The following is a 20792-nucleotide window of genomic DNA, read 5'->3' as shown; positions in this document are numbered from 1 at the left end:
CCCCAAGAAGTCTACATTCAAAATTAGTAGAATTTTGTCAATCGATTATCAGGGCAGATGTAACAATAAGTAACAATGCACGATTGATTAAGCGACACTGCAGATTCTAATCAAAGGCCTAACTAGTAGGTCGTGGGGTTAATCTCACCCACTTTGATAGTTGACAGCATCGGTGATAGCGACACGAGTTTCCAAAGAAGTGGGGTTACTGAACATACATCATGCATAGATCAGCGGATTTGAGGCTTGTTTGTACGTTACTTGAGATTTGAAGCAAAATGATTTCTAAAGGACCCATTTGAGCTTCAGGATAGAAGTTATGAAAACTGCGTCACATTATTTTTATTGTTACGTGAAAGTATTTTTCCTTTTTCAGTTTTGTGTGTTTTAGTAAGAGTTTTACGGCACTTGCAACACAGTAAGGTCAAATTACGTGCCAAGGTTTAGAGGTGTTACAAGCACAAACACAAAAATGGAGGAAGAGAGATGAGGGCGATTATAGATGATAGGGAAGAAGGAGCAAACCACGCCAGAGCACCCACCAACCACCCGATGTTTCAATCTGACAACTTAAAATGTATCGTAAACGTTTGACACAAATTACAACGCATCGTAGATGTTTTACTTTCCCATCAGCGTCATATTTAATTTAGGAAGCTGGCTGCCTCACCCTATTCCTATTAAGGTGAATGCGGATTGAGTGGGATATTATACAGCTACAGAAAGATGCGGGTACTTGATAAAACTGATTTCTCTACGATTCCGTCTGCCGTCAGGATATTCGCCATTGTATGTTTGGTTTTGTAAGAGTTTTACGTCACTTACAACACAACAAGGTCATATAATATGTGTCGAAGATTAGAGGTGTTACAAGAAAGGAAGAAACACAAAAAAGGAGGGATGAAGACGATAGATGTTTAATAGAGCAAACCACACCAGAGCATCGGCTAAATCTCCCATGCCATTGTACGCCAATGTGAAAGATAGTCACTGGATAGTAAACTACACCACAGTGATAAACAGTTATTTAATAATAATATAATAATAATAATAATGATAATAATAATAATGATAATAATTATAATAATAAACAGCATTTGTGTAGCGTACATCCCCGCCCAACAGCAAGCTCTTGTGCTTTGCATTATATAATTACCCCAGTAGACTATAGAGCACTCAGAAACATTCAAAGCTTCCCGGGAAGCATACAATGCAAACAACTGATTAAGCGCTCAAACACTAACAAGCTGACACTATCTTTCACTGTCATTAGCTGGGTAGACCTACCAATTCCCACCTGGGTGAGGTGAAGAAAATTTGTGTAAAGTACTTTTCCCAAGGACACAACGTTGGGCCTTTGATGGGATTCGAACTCACGGCCTTACAGTTGAGAGTGTGGAAGTCTAGCTGTAGGCCTAATGTAAAAAAAAAAAAAAAAAAATTGTTTTAGTAAGTTTTACGGCACTTGCAACACAATAAGGTCATATAAGTGCCGAAGATTAGAGGTGTTACAAGAGAGTAACAAACACAAAAAAAGAAGGAGGGGAGATCAGGACGATAGATGTCTGATAGGAAAGAAGGAGCAAACCACACCAGAGCACCCGCCAAACAAAAAAGAATAATTAACACAGTAACAAACAGATTTCTTTTAAAAACTGCATCGCATTTATTTCATTACATAATATAATTATTTCATAACAAGCAACAGACAGTCTAGGATCAGTGCGAAGAGCCCCAAGGAAATCTTGGCCACGCCACAGATACAGGACTGCTGAATTAGGAGGGTGAGCATTACAGAACAGAGCAACAGGCACATGGGAACAAAGATATTGGGAGAACATGAAGAAACAGTTGTTTAGATCACGGAAATCCGGAAATCATTTTTGGACACATTGACAGACTGCGGCTAGTGCATGTACTAATTTTCTATTACATGGTAAATATACTCACTGTACCACATTTTTTTATATCTTCAAAATTAAAGCTATTTTTAATTGTCAGCAAATTAAAGGTGGAAAATATAAAGTTGTATCTTGTAGCATGAGCTAAGAAGAAGAACGAGAAATAAACATTATATATATATATAGTTTGCTTTTCGTTTCCATCAGATTCTCAAATTTCCCAAGGAAACATTGAGCCCTTCAAAGCTGTCAAATTAAAATCTCCACAAGTGTTGTAAAAGAAAAAAAAATGACAGGTAGGCCCTATGACAAAAGAGAATGAAGAAACACATTAAATCTTTTGAAATCAATATGACGTGGAGTTAAATACAGATTTGAATACACAAAAAACAACACATCACAGCAGAGCAGGAATGTAAAAGGCTGCGCCAGCAGTTCAAGTTCAAGTAGCTAGGCTTTCCCCATGAGAAAAAAACAAAAACAAAAACAACCCCCCCCTCCCCCCACAAAGAACAACAAGGAAGTGAAGCATTCTATAAATAAAGGTGACTGAGGAAAAGACATTTCACTTTCAGAGGAAAATGATTCAACTTACAAGAAAACAACAACAAAAAAACAAGGAAGTGAAGCATTCCAAAAATAACTGTGACTGAGGAAAATTCCAAAAATAACTGTGACTGAGGAAAAGACAGTTCCGAGGGAAATGATGATTCATCAGCTCCTTCCCTACCAGTCCTGTGTCTGTCCTCGGCCGTTTGGTGGGATTCTCCTAACCTGGGCCCAGAAAATGGTCTTCATTCTACATTCAGTTGTTCCTGTATTCATTTCAAATACACTTTAGCTTAACGTACACTGGTAAAGAACAGACAGATATAGAAATTCGTTCGTACCAACTGCAGTGAGGTTACTGAACACACAGTGTTCCAAATGAGAGAGAGAGAGAGAGAGAGAGAGAGAGAGAGAGAGAGAGAGGGAGAGAGAGAGAGAGGGAGAGAGAGAGAGAGGGAGAGAGAGAGAGAGAGGGAGGGAGGGAGGGAGGGGGAGAGAGAGAGAGAGAGAGAGAGAGAGAGAGAGAGAGAGAGAGAGAGAGAGAGAGAATATTTTACAGAGCGGGTTGTCCCAGCCCGTGAGACACGTATTTACTTGGCCTAATGTCCTGTCTTGTTGTGCGTTTGCGTGAGTGCACCTTTAAGTCTAACTTTTGTAACGTCTACTGCCAGTGTTAACGACCAAGACAAATTTCTCCCTGCGAGATGAATAAAGATTGTGTCATTGTCATTGTCAAAATGTTCAAACAGTTGCCCAGGCAGTGAAGGGCTCAGGAGAACAAACTGGCTATATTATGATAGAAGAAAGCAGAAAGCAAACTACCCTGTGAGAAGCTGTGCAAAAGATAATTAATACACTTCATGAATAGACATTGCAATGTCAAGTAACAGTATATCAGTGAAAGCTCAAATCTGCAGGAGAGTATTAATAAATTTGCACATGATCGGGAACAGTGGTGCTACGTGTTCATACAATCATGGGTATATTCAGATAAAAAACCTCATGCACGGGGCCACAAATAATGCCAGGTGATTCGATTTTTTGTTTTTTCTTGAAAACGTCATTATCATCAAATAAAATTAAGTACATGTACTAGAAATTTACAGTGTTACAAAAAAACTACACTACATTATAAGTACAACTGCTCCTTTATACATTTCAAATACGCTTAACTTAACAGATAAAAAGTTCAGACTTACATCTGTTACGTCTAACAACCAATATATATAAGCTTTTTTGTTTTATCTACACTAGCATTTATCCTAAAAAAGAACAACAGAGGTTTAAAAAAAAACCAACTTCACAAAATCCTGAACCTCACATATCCTGAAAGGTGGGAGCTACAAAGACCATCATAACTCTTGTCTAGAAGAAAATATAGGCCTTCCATCCTTTAGGTGTCTACCGTTTTGTCAATTTTCTCAGCACGTACATAAAAGTATTTTATCTTCACCTGATATTTCATCGGGTTGACCAAAAAAATCCAACTGCCAAAAGGCCCTACGTATCTTCACTGTATGTGTGTGTGTGGCATATCAATTAACAATAAACTTCAACGCTTTCGATTTACCACCCACATAAAACCGAATCCAGTATACTTCAGACATGTGTGTGTGTGTGTGTGTGTGTGTGTGTGTGTGTGTGTGTGTGTGTGTGTGTGTGTGTGTGACATATATATATATATATTACTTAACAATAACCTTCAACGCTTCTGACATACCACCCACATAAAACCCAATCCAGTACACTTGAAACGTGTGGGTGTGTGACATATATATATATTAATTAACAATAAAATCAACGCTTCTGATATACCACCTACATAAAACCCAATCCAGTACACTTCATCCATGTTTTCACCTTAGGTCTTCAATACTGGACTGCAGAGCTAACAACCCAGGTACAGACGTCACCTTAGTTGACTGGAGAGAGAGAGAGAGAGAGAGAGAGAGACAGCACTCCAGCATATACTACCAAAGAAGGACGCTTATTAGTAGGTAATTTCCTTTCCAAAAATCTAGGCCTACAACAGGCTGAAAAATATTTTACTAAACTCAATCCCCAATTCACTTTTGCATAAACTTAAATCATTCATGATGCAATCACTTGGCAGTTGTATCAATGTACTTTAAGTTAATAAAACGGTGAGCTAACAGAATGGAAGATGATATGAATTATCTCTTAAAATTTGATGACGATTATGGTACATTAATCTCATTAATATTTTTAAAGAAAATGAAAATGAAAACGTTGCCTATGGTGGTTGTGGTAAGGGGTTTGACTACTGGAAAAATGTTTAGTAAGTAGTCAGGCCTCACGAGAACACTATATATACATTTTAAAAAAATATTTAAGGTAGCTGAAGCTGTTTAAGTACGGAAGTACACAAAAAGCAACAAAATAATCTAATAAAAAAAAATTGTGAGGCATCGTGGTAAAATAAGGCGCTCGTCAAAATAGTGAAATCGAAGAAACTGGCATTTTTCTGTCCAACACCTTTAAGGTCAATTTAAAAACAAAAGTCTATGTGGATTTTACCGAAAAAATGTTGATTTAAGGCACAAAAATGTAAATTTGCAGTTTCTAAGGACTCTCAGGCTTTGGAAGTTGCTTAACTTTGGCGGCCATTTTCTCGCTAACTTTACCTCTCAAATCAAAGGACCCTCACCTCCTTCAATCGCATATATCTCGACTTCTATTCATGATAGATGAGAATTTTTTTCACTGAATGCAAGACAAATGAACAAGCTTTGCAATGATACCAATAACTCCACAAGTCCAAAAATTGACGATCGCCTGATTCCACGGCGTCGTCACCCAATTTAGTTTTCGTCCGAACTGATGTCCGAACTGATCGACACAGACAGGTGGTTCAAATAATAAAACAGTAACCTTCAAATTCTGTTTTTCAAACTAAGAAAAAATGTTAAGATCCTCCAATCGCTTTGTCTTTCAGCCAGCCATGTAACTTTGAATGCTGACAGAAAAACCGCTGATACCGCAACCCATAAGTGTTACCACACCAACATAACAAAGAGTGGCCTTCTTATAATAACGAAAACAAAGGCAAAACAGTCAGCGACTTCCTTAATTCAAAGTAAGGTGCAAATAAGTAGTTGACCCAAAATACTTGCAAGACATTGACTGCAAATGTTTCCCCATTATCATGTGTTAGTTCCAAGACATCACACATTTAGCAATCCGTGCCATCTCCTTAGTATTCTCCAATGAGTAACAAGTGACACTTAAGAGTTCTTCTTACAACCCTATGTAAGTTTGAAAAAAGTACAGTTGATACGAGAAGATTTTATTCAACATGATTATAATCAACAAATCTTTATATTTACACAATAACACAGGAAAAAACATCTGAAAATACCTAAGGCACCATGCATAACATTTGACAACAACAGAATTACACTGGAGGTGTCGACATAGCAATTTTAAAACAAATAAAACCCTGGACAGAGTATCGGAAAAGGTTCACTGGCAAACTAAAGGCACAGACAGCAAATTTAACAGATTTTAAGGCACGTTACATAACAATTTCAAGTAGTCAATCAATGAGCATATGTCAGCAAAAAATCACTTTTGTTTAGAAAAGAAGATAAACATTAAGAAGAACGTACTAGTAAAGTACCATGGTTCTCAACAATCTTTTCCAAAAATGACAAAATAAAGAGCCAATCTACATAGGCCTACAAAATATAGCTTATCACAGTCAAATCCCTATAAGAAAAACCACAGGAGGTCATCTGTCCATCTTTCGATGTAAAACTCATTCTCTGATCTATAACTTAAACTTTTCATAATCGTATGTTCAAGGCTTTTGACTCTGTAATTAGCAAACAATACTGCACAAATCAGATGAGCTGTTTGTTCTGCCTATCTGAGTTGCCACACATCAATTCCTAGACATAGAATTGTTTTCTGATAGGTTCAGAGCAATAAAAACAAAAAAAGGGAAAGACATTGTGACATTTCTTGAAGAGATGAGCTTCTTATCAAGACATCTAAAAAAAATATATAAAAGAACTGTTATTTGAATGCCATGGTCTTTTTCAATAAAATCTGTAACATTATCCACTTGAACTGACATTGGCTGGAAAATGTAACACAGCAGCAATGATGAGTATGGACATAAGAAAGAAATCTGGATGGAAGAAATCAAATGTATAAGAAAAAAGCCAAGAGTATATGGATGGTCTTCGACAAAACTACTAGTAGTCTGACTACCAAACTCAGAAAAAGTAAACTAGTGGGAACAATAAATACACTTCATAGTGTAAGACTCCGCCGTACGTTATTTTGAAAAGTGATGCATCATGCAGTCTTACACTGAGCTGTTGAAATCTTTTGTCCAAACAAAGTCAGTGGCTAGATTTCACAAATTCTTGTCATGATTTTCCTTGACTTTCACTTTCACTCTCTCATTGACAGACCCCCTCCTAAATCCAACCACAGACCACAAGACAGTTTCAGGCTGAGCAGTGAATGGGTTGATGCCACATTACTCAAAGGACATACATTCTGTCGAAGAGAGAAATTTTTCATGAAATGGCTCTTTAGCAGCTGCTTTTCACCACTATCTAGAAACAAGAGTAGACTGGTGGTAATTGTCTACCCAATGGACAGAAAAACAGAAATCTGTGACTTTCTAACGACATATGTCTGGACCATCTAACATCTAAGTATGAGTTCAGAGGAAGACCAAGAGATAAAAACTGGACAAGTCAGAGACACAGGACTTCTGACAGATGCACCCAGATTTTGTACTAAATCTATCCTTACATTTTTTGGGCTAGAGGAATGTGAAATTTATACACACAAAATCAGAACCACTACATATAGTTTGTATAAACTATTCAAAGGTTGATTCAGTAAAATGTCTATCCTGGATTACAGTTTTACAGTATGTGAGAATAACCATTCTTTCCACAGTTTTCATAAAGACCTTGAACATGTCAAAAAACTTTAGGTAAGAGCTTAAGAATTTTTTAACGTCAACACTATTAAAAAAATCTTTATATAGAATTTCATCAATTTTTTTGTCATTACCGAATACAAGCTAAGAAGTATTATAATATAATTATTAGGCTGAACTATGATACTATAGGATTGTTAGATGCAGCACACACTTTGAAGGTGAGCAATACCAAACCAAGGCAGTTCTGAATACTCTGGTAAGTGTTATACTGACAATATCGGCTTTTTGATCATAAATCCACATCTGCATATTTACAAGAGTTATAACTCGTGGGGGGGGAGGGGGGGGGGGGTGTTTGGTATCCAAACTGGGGAGAGTCTGCACTACATGGAAAATAAAATGTCTGAGCTACAAAATAAGAAAATATCCATTTAAAGCATCGTGTATATTACATAACGTGTAGGTGACAACATAATGAAAGTGCTCAGCAGAGCAGCACACCACAGGATATCAACACAATCAAGCAATACATCTGACAGTTTTAATATTGAAGTGACAATGATCCAAAAATTATTTACCTTCGGATTCAGAAGTACTTAAAATGCAAGGAACAGTTTTATGAGACCTTTTTGAAAGGGGTAATTTCTCTGGGATCTTGTTTAAATTCTTATTTAATTTTCAGGTTTTCATCAGAGACAGTACAAGCTGCATTCTTCTTCTTCAGGTGTTAGGTCAGGAGCAAACATTGACGAACATGGTGCCCCATTCCTTCCTGTTGTCTGTCTTCCTGATCAGCCGCCTTTTCCTCTTTGTGTTATTCGTTGCAAAGCTACATATACAAATCATTTAATTTTTATTTTCCAACATAGAACCAGTCTGTCAGAGATCTGAATACTTTTCACATTTAGACTGTCATATAAAATTTCTAATACTGATCACAGACAGGGAGAAAAACAGTCATGAAAAAGAAAAACATACACATATATATGCACACAAGCATTACAGTTACAGTATGGAATGGATTATCTTAGAAACAAAACAAAAAAGTAGGAGGAAAGGGGTAGGAAGTTGCCTTTTCTGGACAAGAAATAATACAAAAATTGCATTTAAAATCACAATAATGCAAACTTAGAGTAAGGAATATAGCCAGAAACAAAAACATGATTACAAAAACCAACTTGACAAACAGACAAACCTACGTTCGTTTGAATTAATCAATAACACTTTTGTTCTCCTTTATCAATCAAGCAAAGCTTACAAGAGTGCATCTTTTACGGAGTCCAAGTTTTTAAACTTTAAACCCATTTGCAGTGGACAATAACATTGGTATCAGATAAGGCATTTTATCGCATTTTCATTTAAATAAAGTCAGCATAATAATAAATATAAATCTGGTTATGAGTGCGTACAAAAATAAATGAAAATTGATCTGTTATTAGAAAGTCCCTTACCAAAACCAATGAGTGCCCCATGCTACAAGTACCATTCAGCACCTACTTATGCTAGCTCAGAGAGAAGCGTAAGTCAAAGGAATGACAGTAACTCAAGGCAAAGCTGATAATACTTACTATAGTTTTAGTGAGAGTTTTACGGCACTTGCAACACAATCAGGTTGTTCAAGTGCCAAAGATTAGAGGTCTTTCTTGAGAGTAATATACAACCCCCAAAAAAGGAGGAAAGATAAGGACAAGAGACGTTTGATAGGAAAGAAGAAGCAAACCACACCAGAGCACCAGGCAACCAGTTGGCAATAGGACCATGCTAACCTTGCTAGCCACAGTCACAAGGTTCAAATCTGGTCACGAATAAACATGTTCAGACTTGGGCCATTCTTCTTTTAATAAAGTATTTTTTATACCTTTGGTCACAGAGTAAGTAGCAATGACCGACCGCCTTTTCCTCATGGATATAGGAAAAAAAATGAAAACTACTGAGATCTCAGGAGCAATGCGTGTGTGAAAGACATTCAAATGTTGGAAAAGAACAATATGATCAGAGCTGACTGTAACCTTCAGAAAACGACAACGCTTTGTCATAATCTTTTTTCTTGAAAACTCTTGACAATACTCATGCAGCATCACAATTTGATATGCTTTGGGTTTTTAATATTAAAAAAAAATTTACACACATTTATTACTTTATTCATTACAGTTGTAATAAAGCGGTCTCATATCCTTCTTGTTCTTTGCAAGTGCAATTATTGAGTTAATAGACCGTTCTTGTTTCTGCTTGATAATCGTTATCATTATTTTATTTTACTTTCTTTTAAGAACATATCAAAGTCGCATTCTCTCTAGTGGATCACTACCTTGTTGTGGTTAGAGAGCTTGTGTGCCTCAGTGACCCCAAGAGCTACACTGGCTGGAGCTTATGCTCCTGGTAGGGCCACCCAGGCCAGACAGGTCGACGGGTAGAGGTCAGACAAAGCGTGATCCACCGGCCCTCCAGGTTTCGGAGGTTCAGTTCAGGGTTAACAACCCAGACTGGTAAAAAGCATATGTTACGGAAACAGCAACAAAGAGAAACCATATTTCTGTGCGTGATGGACCTTCAGAATCCCTTGAGATTCGTATGAATGCTGGTAGTGAAAGCCGCAAGGAAGCTGTTTGAGATGGATTGGACATGGTCTGCGAAGAAAACCAGACTCTATTGTGAAGACTGCCCTCCACTGGACACCCGAAGGACGTCGCAAAAAGGGCAGACTCAAAGTAACCTGGAGACGCACAGTAGAGTCTGAAATGAAGTCCTGGAATCATTCGTGGGGAACGCTGACCAAGATGGCCCAAAACAGACAGAGCTGGCGATCCTTTGTTGCTGCCCTAAACGTCAGATGGCGTAATGGGTAGTAAGTAAGTAAAATCGCATTGCTAAATTCTATCTTGACAGGAATCTCTCCGTGGGGCTGGCTATGCGAAGTACATCTGCTAAGGTTCAGTCGTCAGTGCAGCAAACTTGCAGTGTTGTAGGCAAAAAGAATTAACAATTTTACAAAACAATTTTAGCAAAATGTATGTGTGTGTGTGTGTTTTTTACCCTTCATGAACTCATGAATACTGAACACCTGCCCGGTATGATTAAGGAAGCTCAGTATGATCAGCGAGTCTTTAACAAGTCTAGAAAGCATTATGATATGATGTGATACAAAATAAAAATAACAAAAAGCTCAGAAAAAGGATTATTTCAACAATCTGGAAGAAAGACAAGAGTGCAGTCATTGTTTATAAAAAGAATGAAGTAGTCACAATAAGAAATTCATCACTCTCTCTCTAATGCAACTGAACATTCAATTCCAGTCGCATCAAATTCTCATGGGAACGGAAGATGTTTTAATTTCTCTGGACCAAAATCAAGTACGACTCACACAGAAATACTGCTGACTCATTCATGCCCAAACTGTCCTCTTCAACTTTAACAAAAGTTTTAGGAAAGAGGGTGAAAGAATATATATCTTTTAATCAACCGAAAACTGATAAAGATTCAAACAAGTCGATGGATCCGCTTCAGGAAAATTTATGTCCTCACATCAGGGGAAGGAACTAATGATCTTTGTGGAAAGACGTCAGTCTTACTCAGTCCAGCGGCTCGTAGATATCACCTGAAAGAAGAATCAAACACGAGGTAATCAATATCTGAATGTAATAGGCAGGGTGAATAGGACGATCAGTCCAGTCTGGCTCAGTTTTGTTCTGTTTGGTTTCTGGGAGCTTCAATACACACTATCAATAGACCACCTGCCCAAATTGATTGCCCGAAGCGAGGCCTTGAAAACAAACGCATTTGCCATTGAAGGTCATCATCGGTTTTGTCTGTTTTGCCTCTCCCATGGAGGGAATTAAATCTGGCTAGCCCCCGACGACCAAACCGACAGAACCGAAGTGATCCTGCCATTGGGCACGGCTTATAACAAAACTGTGCGCATTCAGTCGTTGGCTGTGAAAGGGAGGAGGAGGAGGAGGAGGAAAAGGAGTACTTGTGGAATATGCAGGAAGAGGAGTACTAGGAGTTGGAGGAGGAGAAAGAGGGGGAAGGAAAATCAAAAAAGATAACGAGGGGAAGAAAGCGAAAAAAAAATCTTACTCTAAAAATCCTATTTTTCCTTTGCTGACAAAGACCTTCTAAATTGGAACGTTAAATAAAATTAGCTGACAATACATATTTTCTTAAAAAAGGTGAGTTACAACAAAGTCATCCTTACCATCGTCCTCTGTAGGCACAAGATCATACGTTTGACCATCAAGCCTGAAATTGATAAAAACCAAGATATTCAAGTAGAGAAAAAGCAAATTTGTCCAAAACTAATAAGAAAGATAATACAGTGGAACCAGGATTCAACGAACTTGGATTCAACGAACTTGGATTCAACAAAAACTTGTATTCAACGAAAGGAGTTGGATTCCCTGATTCTTTAATTATTTATTAATTAAAATCAATAAAAGTAACTCAGATTCAACAAACACATAAATGAGCAAGCTAGGATTCAACGAAGTCGCTTGCACAGTAAAGATAGCATTTTGAAACAGTTTCAACTTCCTGGAATGCATACAGTGCAAGCTGCCATTTTCTAGCACTAAAACACTAACATAGTGACAAGATCTTTTGCTGTCTATGACCCTATACCCATTCACACCTGGGGGAAGTGAGGAAACTTCGAGTAAAGAGCGTTTCCGTATGACACAACAATGGGCCTGAGCCTCCGAACCACCACCTCAGGATTACGAGTCCGGTAAGCTAACTCAGGATTACGAGTCCGGTAAGCTAACCACTAGACCACCAGTGCCACATTGCAGAATAGATATTCTGTCAGAACTACCGACACGAAATGCAGCTGTTTTCTTTGGCAGCCTACATGGAAACTATCAAGCAATAGCTCATTTATCAGAAAATTAGGCCCTACACTTCTTCAAGAAAATCTTAAAGACATCGCAACACAAACAATCGACAAATTTTGTTAAAAGCTTTACAAAAAAGCGTGAAATTATAAAGGTACAATCAACAGTTTTCTGTACCGCCATTACTACAATGGAAGTATCAGTTCAAGACTTAGGCAAAACGGGAAGCCTTTTTCTAAATTTAGATATATGAGTTCGTGTAGTTCAACCATAGGACAGAATGCTTTGGACCATGGGAGGGCTGAATGTATCCATCCATACATTGAGTGTGAAAATTACAAAAAGAAATGTTTGCATGTGTTTTACAGTGCTCGCAACTGCACAATAAGGTCATATGAGTGCAAGGGACACATTGAACATTTTTTTTCAGTTGGGTAGAAATTTTGAATGTTTCCCGGGTGGCATCTGAAAGCTACTCTTGCTGATTTTAGACCAGCAAGAGATCTTTAACATGCGCAACTTGCACACTATACTTCTAAGAACATATCTTATCCATGAAGGTTAAGTGTTAGATCTTACCGACCCTAAGATCAGGGGTGTGGCTGAAAGACAACTCTAAGAAGGAGCCACGGAGTAGCAGTAGAAAGGCAGCAGAGTGTGCCAATGTGACAAAATTCATGATTCCATTCATAACTTTGATTCTTAGATTCAGTTCTAAAAAGTATTTAAATCTAATTGTTAAACAACTGAAAATTTCTGACTGAACATGTGTTGTTGTGAATGCAATACAAAATATTCAAATACATTTCTTAAATTATGCATTTTACATGCCATCAGAACATGCCATGAAGACACAAAAATGATGAAGACTAATTATGCTCAAGGTAGTTCTTTATTCTGTACCCACGAAAAGTCCAGGTAACGGGGATGACGAAAAAAAAAAAAAAAAAGAATAGGAAACCCAAACTGATTGTGACAATGATATTAATTGTCAAAGAATGGACGTTGTTCCAAAACTTCTTTTATTCACTTGACATCTTTTGTCACAAAAAGTAAAAATGTTTCTAATGTTAAAACAATATTGAAGGTGATTTTACCTTTGCTTTGATACCATTAAAATCTCTTTATAACAAATAAAAAGAAAAAAACAACAACCATTGTTTTGAAACATCTAAAAACCGAACATATACTCAGAGCAAAGAAAAATAACAAGACCACAAAAAGCGAATTGATCATATTTTTATATTGATGAAAAGAGAATGTATTTTACCCACTGAATTATTTCCAGCAGCATCCATATATATATAAGCTTTTCTGTTTTTCAGGGGTTGTGGCATTTGTCTCACTCTGGATCTGGTCCATCCACCAATTTCTCTCTCTCTCTCTCTCTGGTCCATCCACCAATTTCTCTCTGTCTCTCTCGCTCTCTCTCTCTCTCTCTGCATCTGTCTCTCTCTCTGCATCTATCTCTCTCTCTCTCTCTCTGTCTGTCTCTCTCTCTCTGTCTGTCTGTCTGTCTCTTTCTCTCTCTCTCTCACTCTCTCCATCTTCTTTCATTTCATTGTTAAAAAACAAAAAAAAGAAAACCCCCTTTCGCTATTACATGTCACTTACTCTTCTGTAGATCCTAACGAAGCTGAGGATGTCTTTCTGTCCTTGACCATGGTCTGAAAAGGGAAAAAAAAGGTTAAAAATTACAAAATGGGTTATTAAAGAAACACTTTAAACAAATACTACCTATAAATAACTCTGAACTCTGTCTTCAATGATATTAAATATTTGACAGAAATTCAATGACTGACTTTTTGTCCTGTTGTTCTGTTTTTCTTTACTAGCTTCCTAAAAGGAAACTTCAATGTTTTAAACATTCTACATGTAATTTACTAAAGCACAAGTACATGGAAAGAATAAAAAATTCTCCTCCTGGGCCCTATGCATATTAGCATGCTCATCTACGTGTATGAGTGTGTGATCGTGTGTGTATGGGTGTGTTTGTAAATGTGTGTGGGTGTATGTTTGTGTGTGTGCGTGTGTGTGTGTGTGTGTGTGTGCGTGCGTGCGCGCGCGCGCGCGTGTGTGTGTGTCCGTCCATTCTCAAAATCATGTGACAGTCTGCATCTGTGAGTGGGTTTGTCTATTTTTAAAAAATCTCCTTTAAATATAAACCTCACAATAATAGATAAATTTCCCCTGCCCATCAGTCACAACCCTTTACACATACACATAAACAGCTTTCCAAAACTAACCCTGAACTGACCCCCAAAAATATTTTCAAAATCCCTTACGAAAGCTAATAAATATTTTCAAAATCCCTTACGAAAGCTAATAAATATTTTCAAAATCCCTTACGAAAGCTAATAAATATTTTCAAAATCCCTTACGAAAGCTAATTAATATTTTCAAAATCCCTTGCCTAAGCCAACAAAAAACACCAACAGAAACTTGTGTCCACAACTAAACTAAGATCATCAGTATTGAGCTTATTACTTGTTCACTGTACATTCGCCTGAAAATAAACTATCTACTCCAACAACTTGTAAAACATTAATCGGTGGGAAAATCATGAAGGGCTTTGGGAAAGTATTAGAATCACACATCCACAGAAGTAGAAGGGACTTGGTGCAAACAGAGGTACTGTGGTCTCAAAAGAAAAGAATAAAAAGGCTTTATAGGTAAATGCTACCACTCAAATCTCCTGGTACAGTGTTTAAGTCTCATTAAATTCTAAACCCTCTCTGATTCTACTTTGAAGGGTTCGGAGAACCCCCCCCCCCCTAAAAAAAAAAAAATAATAATTAAAAAAAATAATAAATCACCATCTTCTACACTTCCACAACAAAAAATGTAAGATGCAGTACTGGTTACATTAAATGAAAAAATAACAATATTACTGTCTGGAAAGGAAAAAAGCCCGACAATATTAGAAAAGAACTTATTTTGATATTCTTCATATATGTGTATAATACAATGATATACTAAAACATGCAGTATCAAACAACTCCCTCCTCAAAGTCTATGCAGCAGTTGAAACCCATCACCAGCTCGTACTTGATATCACAGAAAGAAATACACAATGTTCCCGCAGAAAGTGTTTTGAACAAGAAATAATTTTGTTTTGTTTCCCCCACTCCGGCTACCAACAACATACAAAGCATTGCCATTGAACCTAGAACTCCAAGAATTCCATTCATCTAAAAAGTTCTGATTGATGACAGGCAACCAGAGGTCAACATAGATATATTATATAACTGTGTGTGGGGAAAGCCTGGTAAATGATTCTGAATAAGAGGTTGTATGGTGAAGGGGAAGAGCGCGCATGATAAAAAGAGAATAGGACAAAGAAGCATACGTGCATTGGTATTATTCGTAATCTGCAGGGGTGGGAGGGAGATTTATTGGAAAACAGAGAGAACAGACACTTTGAAGCTTGTGTTCACAGACATGCTATTGATAAATTTTCCCCTGGATTAAGATTTCTGCCCTATAGATGCTGATTTATTTTAAGTATGGAATTGAAAATTTAAATATATATAGTCACATAAAACTGACAGCAAAAAATGAAATTTACATTGACCAATCCCACCAGGAAAAAAAATTGTAAAGTAACACAACATTTAACAAAGAAAGAATATAAAATGCAGTCAGTACAATGTTCAAGAAAGTGTTCATTTTTATAAAAGAAAGAGAAAGTCATTTTAGAGAAAACCTTGAAGAATGGACAACAATAAATTATATATTTCTTGATATATAATAGTTTCTATAAATTCCTACTGAGCATACATCTGACAACTAACAGAGAATATATAAGAAAGACCACTTAAGCATGCATGAATAAAGTTATATGAAACTAAGTATTTTCATAATATCTTGGTCCTAGTGCATTTGGCAGCTGATACCCGGCAGAAACAAGAAAACCTAACCAGAGAGAGTGACAGTCTTCCCAAAATCCCAACTCATTAGCACTTATGGCTTCTTTAGAGTAGTCAAATAATTAAAATCCTAAGGTATCAAGACTTGTTTTAAAACTAGTTGTGTGATGCCATATGTGTAGCAAATACAGAAAAAGAATAAGCAGCATAACTCCTCACAACTTTCAAGAATCCATTGACATATTCACTAACACACTAAAAGCAATTCTGTCTTCAACGAAATGAGAATCTTTTTCACCGAAAGTCAGACTGGAGAAACTATTTAAATCTTTACTCTCAGAAATCAAGAGTCACATTTGCGAAAAGAAAAGTCCACTCATATGCTACTTAAGGAAACATTTACCTGTCACTGAAAGTAAATGATAAAAACACAGAAACCATTATTGTCCTACAGTTTCCTCAGAAAACAATGTATAGCCCCATTAAAACACATTTATATGAAGATAATTAGCTACAAGCTGCAGACTGCGGGACATAACATCAGGACAACGTCATGTGCAACAGACTCAAAAGTGAATGTTGGGACATGCCGCAATGAGACATTACACTTACATGCAGGCACTCCCAACGCAATGAACATGTCCCCTCCACCATATCACATGATGATGATGATGATGACAAAGAAAATGATGGTGGTGGTACTCATGACAGTTTCAGAAAACTTCCCTTGAAGTATTGAAACAGTTTGTAAACATAAACGAATGGATTTGGATCAAAAGCAATCTTTTTAGAAACTCAACTTATAAAGTCCCATAACTTATAAACTTTAATATTTAAATTCAAATTTCTGGTAAATAAAAAGCTGTTTTGTAATTTGCTTGGATGGGACATTCATAATCCAGGAAGTGCCTGTATGTCACATCATCAACGGGAACAGAATGACAAATCAACGGCTGCAGGCCAAACACCCGACAGCGACGCGTCATCTATCATCACAGAGATCATACAAGTAACCCACGATACAATAACTGGCACACCCACACTAGGAAGGATGACAGGAGCCGATTTCCCTAAAATAGTGAAAAGTAGAAAACTTTAGCTCTCATGGTGCTTTGGTAACAACTTTGAAAGGGAAGTCAATCCTCTTAAATCATCCTTACATCAGGTGTGTGCAAGGACAATGCCACAAACCTTTACAATGGTGCGTTTGATGTAACTCACAAGTTCTTGATAGAAGATGAAATGTGTGTTAGTGTGTACCTGAGCTAGTTGAGTGGTGAGTGTTTGATGTGAAGAGAGTTGGTTGAGGGAATGAGGCTATATCTGTGCATGTAACACAAAATGTGTGTACAAAAATAAAGAAGAATCAACAGCTCCGTCATCGAAGTGGATGCTGCAGATATCGAACAATTATATTTCTACTTGACTTGGCTTTGATCTTTGACATTTGTTTCTATTATTTGCATACTATCCTCTGGCAGTGACAATTATTAACGGTAAAATATAATCTTCACAAGATTTTGAAAACCATTTTCAGGACCATTAAGGTTTTAGCCATTACTATAGTAAACCAAGGAGCATATGAATGTATTAAATTCCCCCCCCCCCTTCCAATCCCCATGCCTCCTTAACATTCACTAATTTTTTTTACCATGTAAAGCCACAACCCCCCCTCCCCCCCCCCCCCTCCCAACAAAAAGCTGACATGGGAAATGGCGAAAGGGAAGGTCAACTGCCTCCAGCTGACATAGTGACGCGTCGCTGACAGTACTGACACATACACAAACGGCATGGAATGACACAGAACGACAACCACCAAGAGCCGGATCAAAGATTTGTGATATGAAACAGGGGTTGTTGTGAAATCCAACACCAAGCCAAAACTGGGCACCACCCACGCCTAGAAACAAGGGAAATCAAAACTTTTACATTCGCCAAGACTTCTTTTGAGGCCAGCAGAGCGAGCGATTTCTCCAGACTGCATGTCGAGTTGAGAAAGAAACGCAACATCACCTTGCAAAACATGTGCACATCAGTCAGACACAGCAGAACAGAGATTCAAGACTGAAAACACAACTAGTGATCCAATAACTTCGAGCAGAGATCCAAGATAAGAACATATCACGCACTGATTTAGAAAAATCAATAGTACAGCCTATTATTAAATGAAGTTATGAAACCTAAAATTGATCAGTACATTTTTTTTTTAAGGACAGATAATAGAATAAATATGTTGTAAAACATCTACTACTGATGATTTTTTTAAGAAAACATAAACCCTTGTGTCATAGAATTAAAGCAGAAAAATGTAGGTACCTTTTTAAAATTAAACAAAAAATTTAATCTGTTCTTAAAAATGTATGTAAGGGGGTTTTATGACAATTATTATCATACAAGAGTACAGCATCCTACACAACAGTGAAATAAAATATTACACTGTTGAACTATCAGAATACCGCAGAAACAACTGAACACTGTTAAGAGAACATCATGTTTTACGAATGAAAAAGAAAGTTTCGTGTATTACAAAAATGCATGCCTGGGAATTAGAATTTGAGATTGAGAACTCAAAACAGTATAATAAAAATGAAAAACAGGTGGGACAGGGGGAGGTAACTGAAAATGTGCAGGGAATTCAGAGATAAGGATTTAAAAAATCCAAGTCATATACATAGTATTAGAGAGAGAGAGAGAGAGAGAGAGAGAGAGAGAGAGAGAGAGAGAGAGAGAGAGAGAGAGAGAGAGAGACACACACAGAGAGAGAAAGAGAAAGAGAAAGAGAGAGAGAGAGAGAGAGAGAGAGAGAGAGAGAGAGAGAGAGAAACAGAGAGAGAGAGGAACAGAGAGAGAGAGAGAGAGAGAGAGGGGGAGGGAAAGAGGGAGAGAGAGAGAGGGGGGGAGAGAAATAGACACAGACAGAGAAAGAGAGACAGTGAGATAGAGAGAAAGAGAAAGAGAGAGAAAGAGAGAGAGAAGAGTGAGATAAACAAAGGCAGAGGGAGAGAGGGAGAGCAAATACAGTCTTAAATGAGGAAAAATGCAAGAGAGGCAAACTGCTCTCCAATGAAGATTTTTCAAAAAGTATTTGCCGCAGTTTTTGTAAGTACCATAATTACACATTAGCAAATGTTTAGCGGAGTAAACCGATTCCTTCTCCTGTCAGGAACAAAAGCAAAAAAAAAAAATCAGTTATATTATTATTTTGAGCACATTTGATGTATTTATATACACACTCTTGTTCCCGAGATCATATTCCGAATCCACGGTATTCCTTTCAGAAATTCAAAGAAATACAATTAATTTTCATTTGAAAAAACACCCAAAAAAAACTCATGGAAAACATTCTTGTCAGCTCTGTATATTGCACCAGTCAGCATTGCTGAAGAAATAAAAAGCAGCGATGTCCTGCACATACATTTACATATCAGTTAGTAGAAGCCATTGATGGCACATGTAAAAAACACTTTACTTCTCTTAATGAGGAAATCAGTTAACATATTATATATATATATATATATGTGAGATATCGAGGTGAAACCAGGCCCTTCTAAAAAATACTGAAATTGAAGAAAATGACAACTATATCCTGTAACATTACATTTACATATCACTTAGTAGACACCCTTGACAGCACATGTAAAAAACACTAAACTTTTCTTAATGAGGAAATCAAACATATATCCAAAAATTAACAAGCGCCTGATTCTTTGGATATATGCCAAAATAGGACTCCGGCTGCACACTTTTTCTCCAGAAATACAAAATTAGAAAGAAAAACAATCAGGAAGTCCACCTGTAGACAGACAAAATCTCCCAAGTTGAAGTTACCCCAGCCAGGCAAGAAGCACCTCATGTAAGTCATCTGTCCATTTCAAAAAGAGTACTTTCTCTCAGAACAGAATGAAAGTGCATTAGCAACACAAAAGTTAAATTACAGCTTGGATAACCGCCACAATTCTTTATGAAGACGAACAAACACAATGGAAGACGGAAGGAGAAATCTTCCTACTCTGAACATCTCTAGGAGCATGCTCAATTGAGCTTGGAAAGATACTGTGCAAAAATCGACACAAAACCAACAGGGCACTAGTATCCAAATTGCCTTCTGCATAATCACTTTTTATGACTCTTCCAAAAAATAAAAATAAAAATGTATTCTTATAAGGTGCATCACAGGGCACAGTTTTCTTAAAAAAGGAATCGCAGTTCTGTCAGTTGTTACTATAGGCCTACATATGAGATGGAGCAGACTAAAGTCTCTTTTTGGGTGCTGAGGACTGAAATGACTAGAAGTATGAAAACGTCTTATACAGTGAACCCAGCTGCAGAGTGACTTATGTTATAGGAATCACGCCAAAAAATCTTTGATGCAACATGTAACAGTAGATGTTTTACACCCTCATCAACTCAATTTAGATCATGTTGAAGACGGGATGCTTTGACCCTATGTGTCGAGGCCACCCAAGCTGAGAGGGATACAACGTCCAAGCAGACGCACAGAGACACTTGATAAATGACTTCTTCAATTTGAATAAAAAATAACGTGGTCCGTGGATAACAGTAAAGTGCCTAACCACTACATTACAGATGCTGATACCAAACTCTAAGACATACAAAAAGTAAGAAACAGTAATGTCAACAAACCAACAGTTATGCCAACAAACCTATCTATTGCATCCTGCTGCAAAACAGAAATCTTTTAAAATCCAGATTACTG

General features: G+C 37.2%; 1 protein-coding gene across 6 annotated transcripts in view; it reads right to left on the bottom strand.

Moving 5' to 3' along the window:
• Positions 1 to 10311: 10311 nt before the first annotated feature.
• The window catches only part of LOC101862824 (protein split ends), a 61802-nt gene continuing 51321 nt past the window's right edge, over positions 10312 to 20792 (bottom strand). For all 6 annotated transcript variants that reach the window (XM_035971620.1, XM_035971621.1, XM_035971618.1 and 3 more), the window contains 3 exons: positions 13821 to 13873; positions 11573 to 11616; positions 10312 to 10972 (listed from right to left, as the gene is read on the bottom strand). In XM_035971620.1, the coding sequence (XP_035827513.1) occupies positions 10947 to 10972; positions 11573 to 11616; positions 13821 to 13873 (123 nt within the window). In that variant the 3' untranslated portion in view covers positions 10312 to 10946. The remainder of the gene's footprint in view (positions 10973 to 11572; positions 11617 to 13820; positions 13874 to 20792) is intronic.

The sequence above is a fragment of the Aplysia californica genome, unplaced genomic scaffold, assembly GCF_000002075.1.
Source record: "Aplysia californica isolate F4 #8 unplaced genomic scaffold, AplCal3.0 scaffold00472, whole genome shotgun sequence".
Taxonomy (NCBI): domain Eukaryota; kingdom Metazoa; phylum Mollusca; class Gastropoda; order Aplysiida; family Aplysiidae; genus Aplysia; species Aplysia californica.
This window is presented reverse-complemented; position numbering and strand designations above follow the sequence as displayed.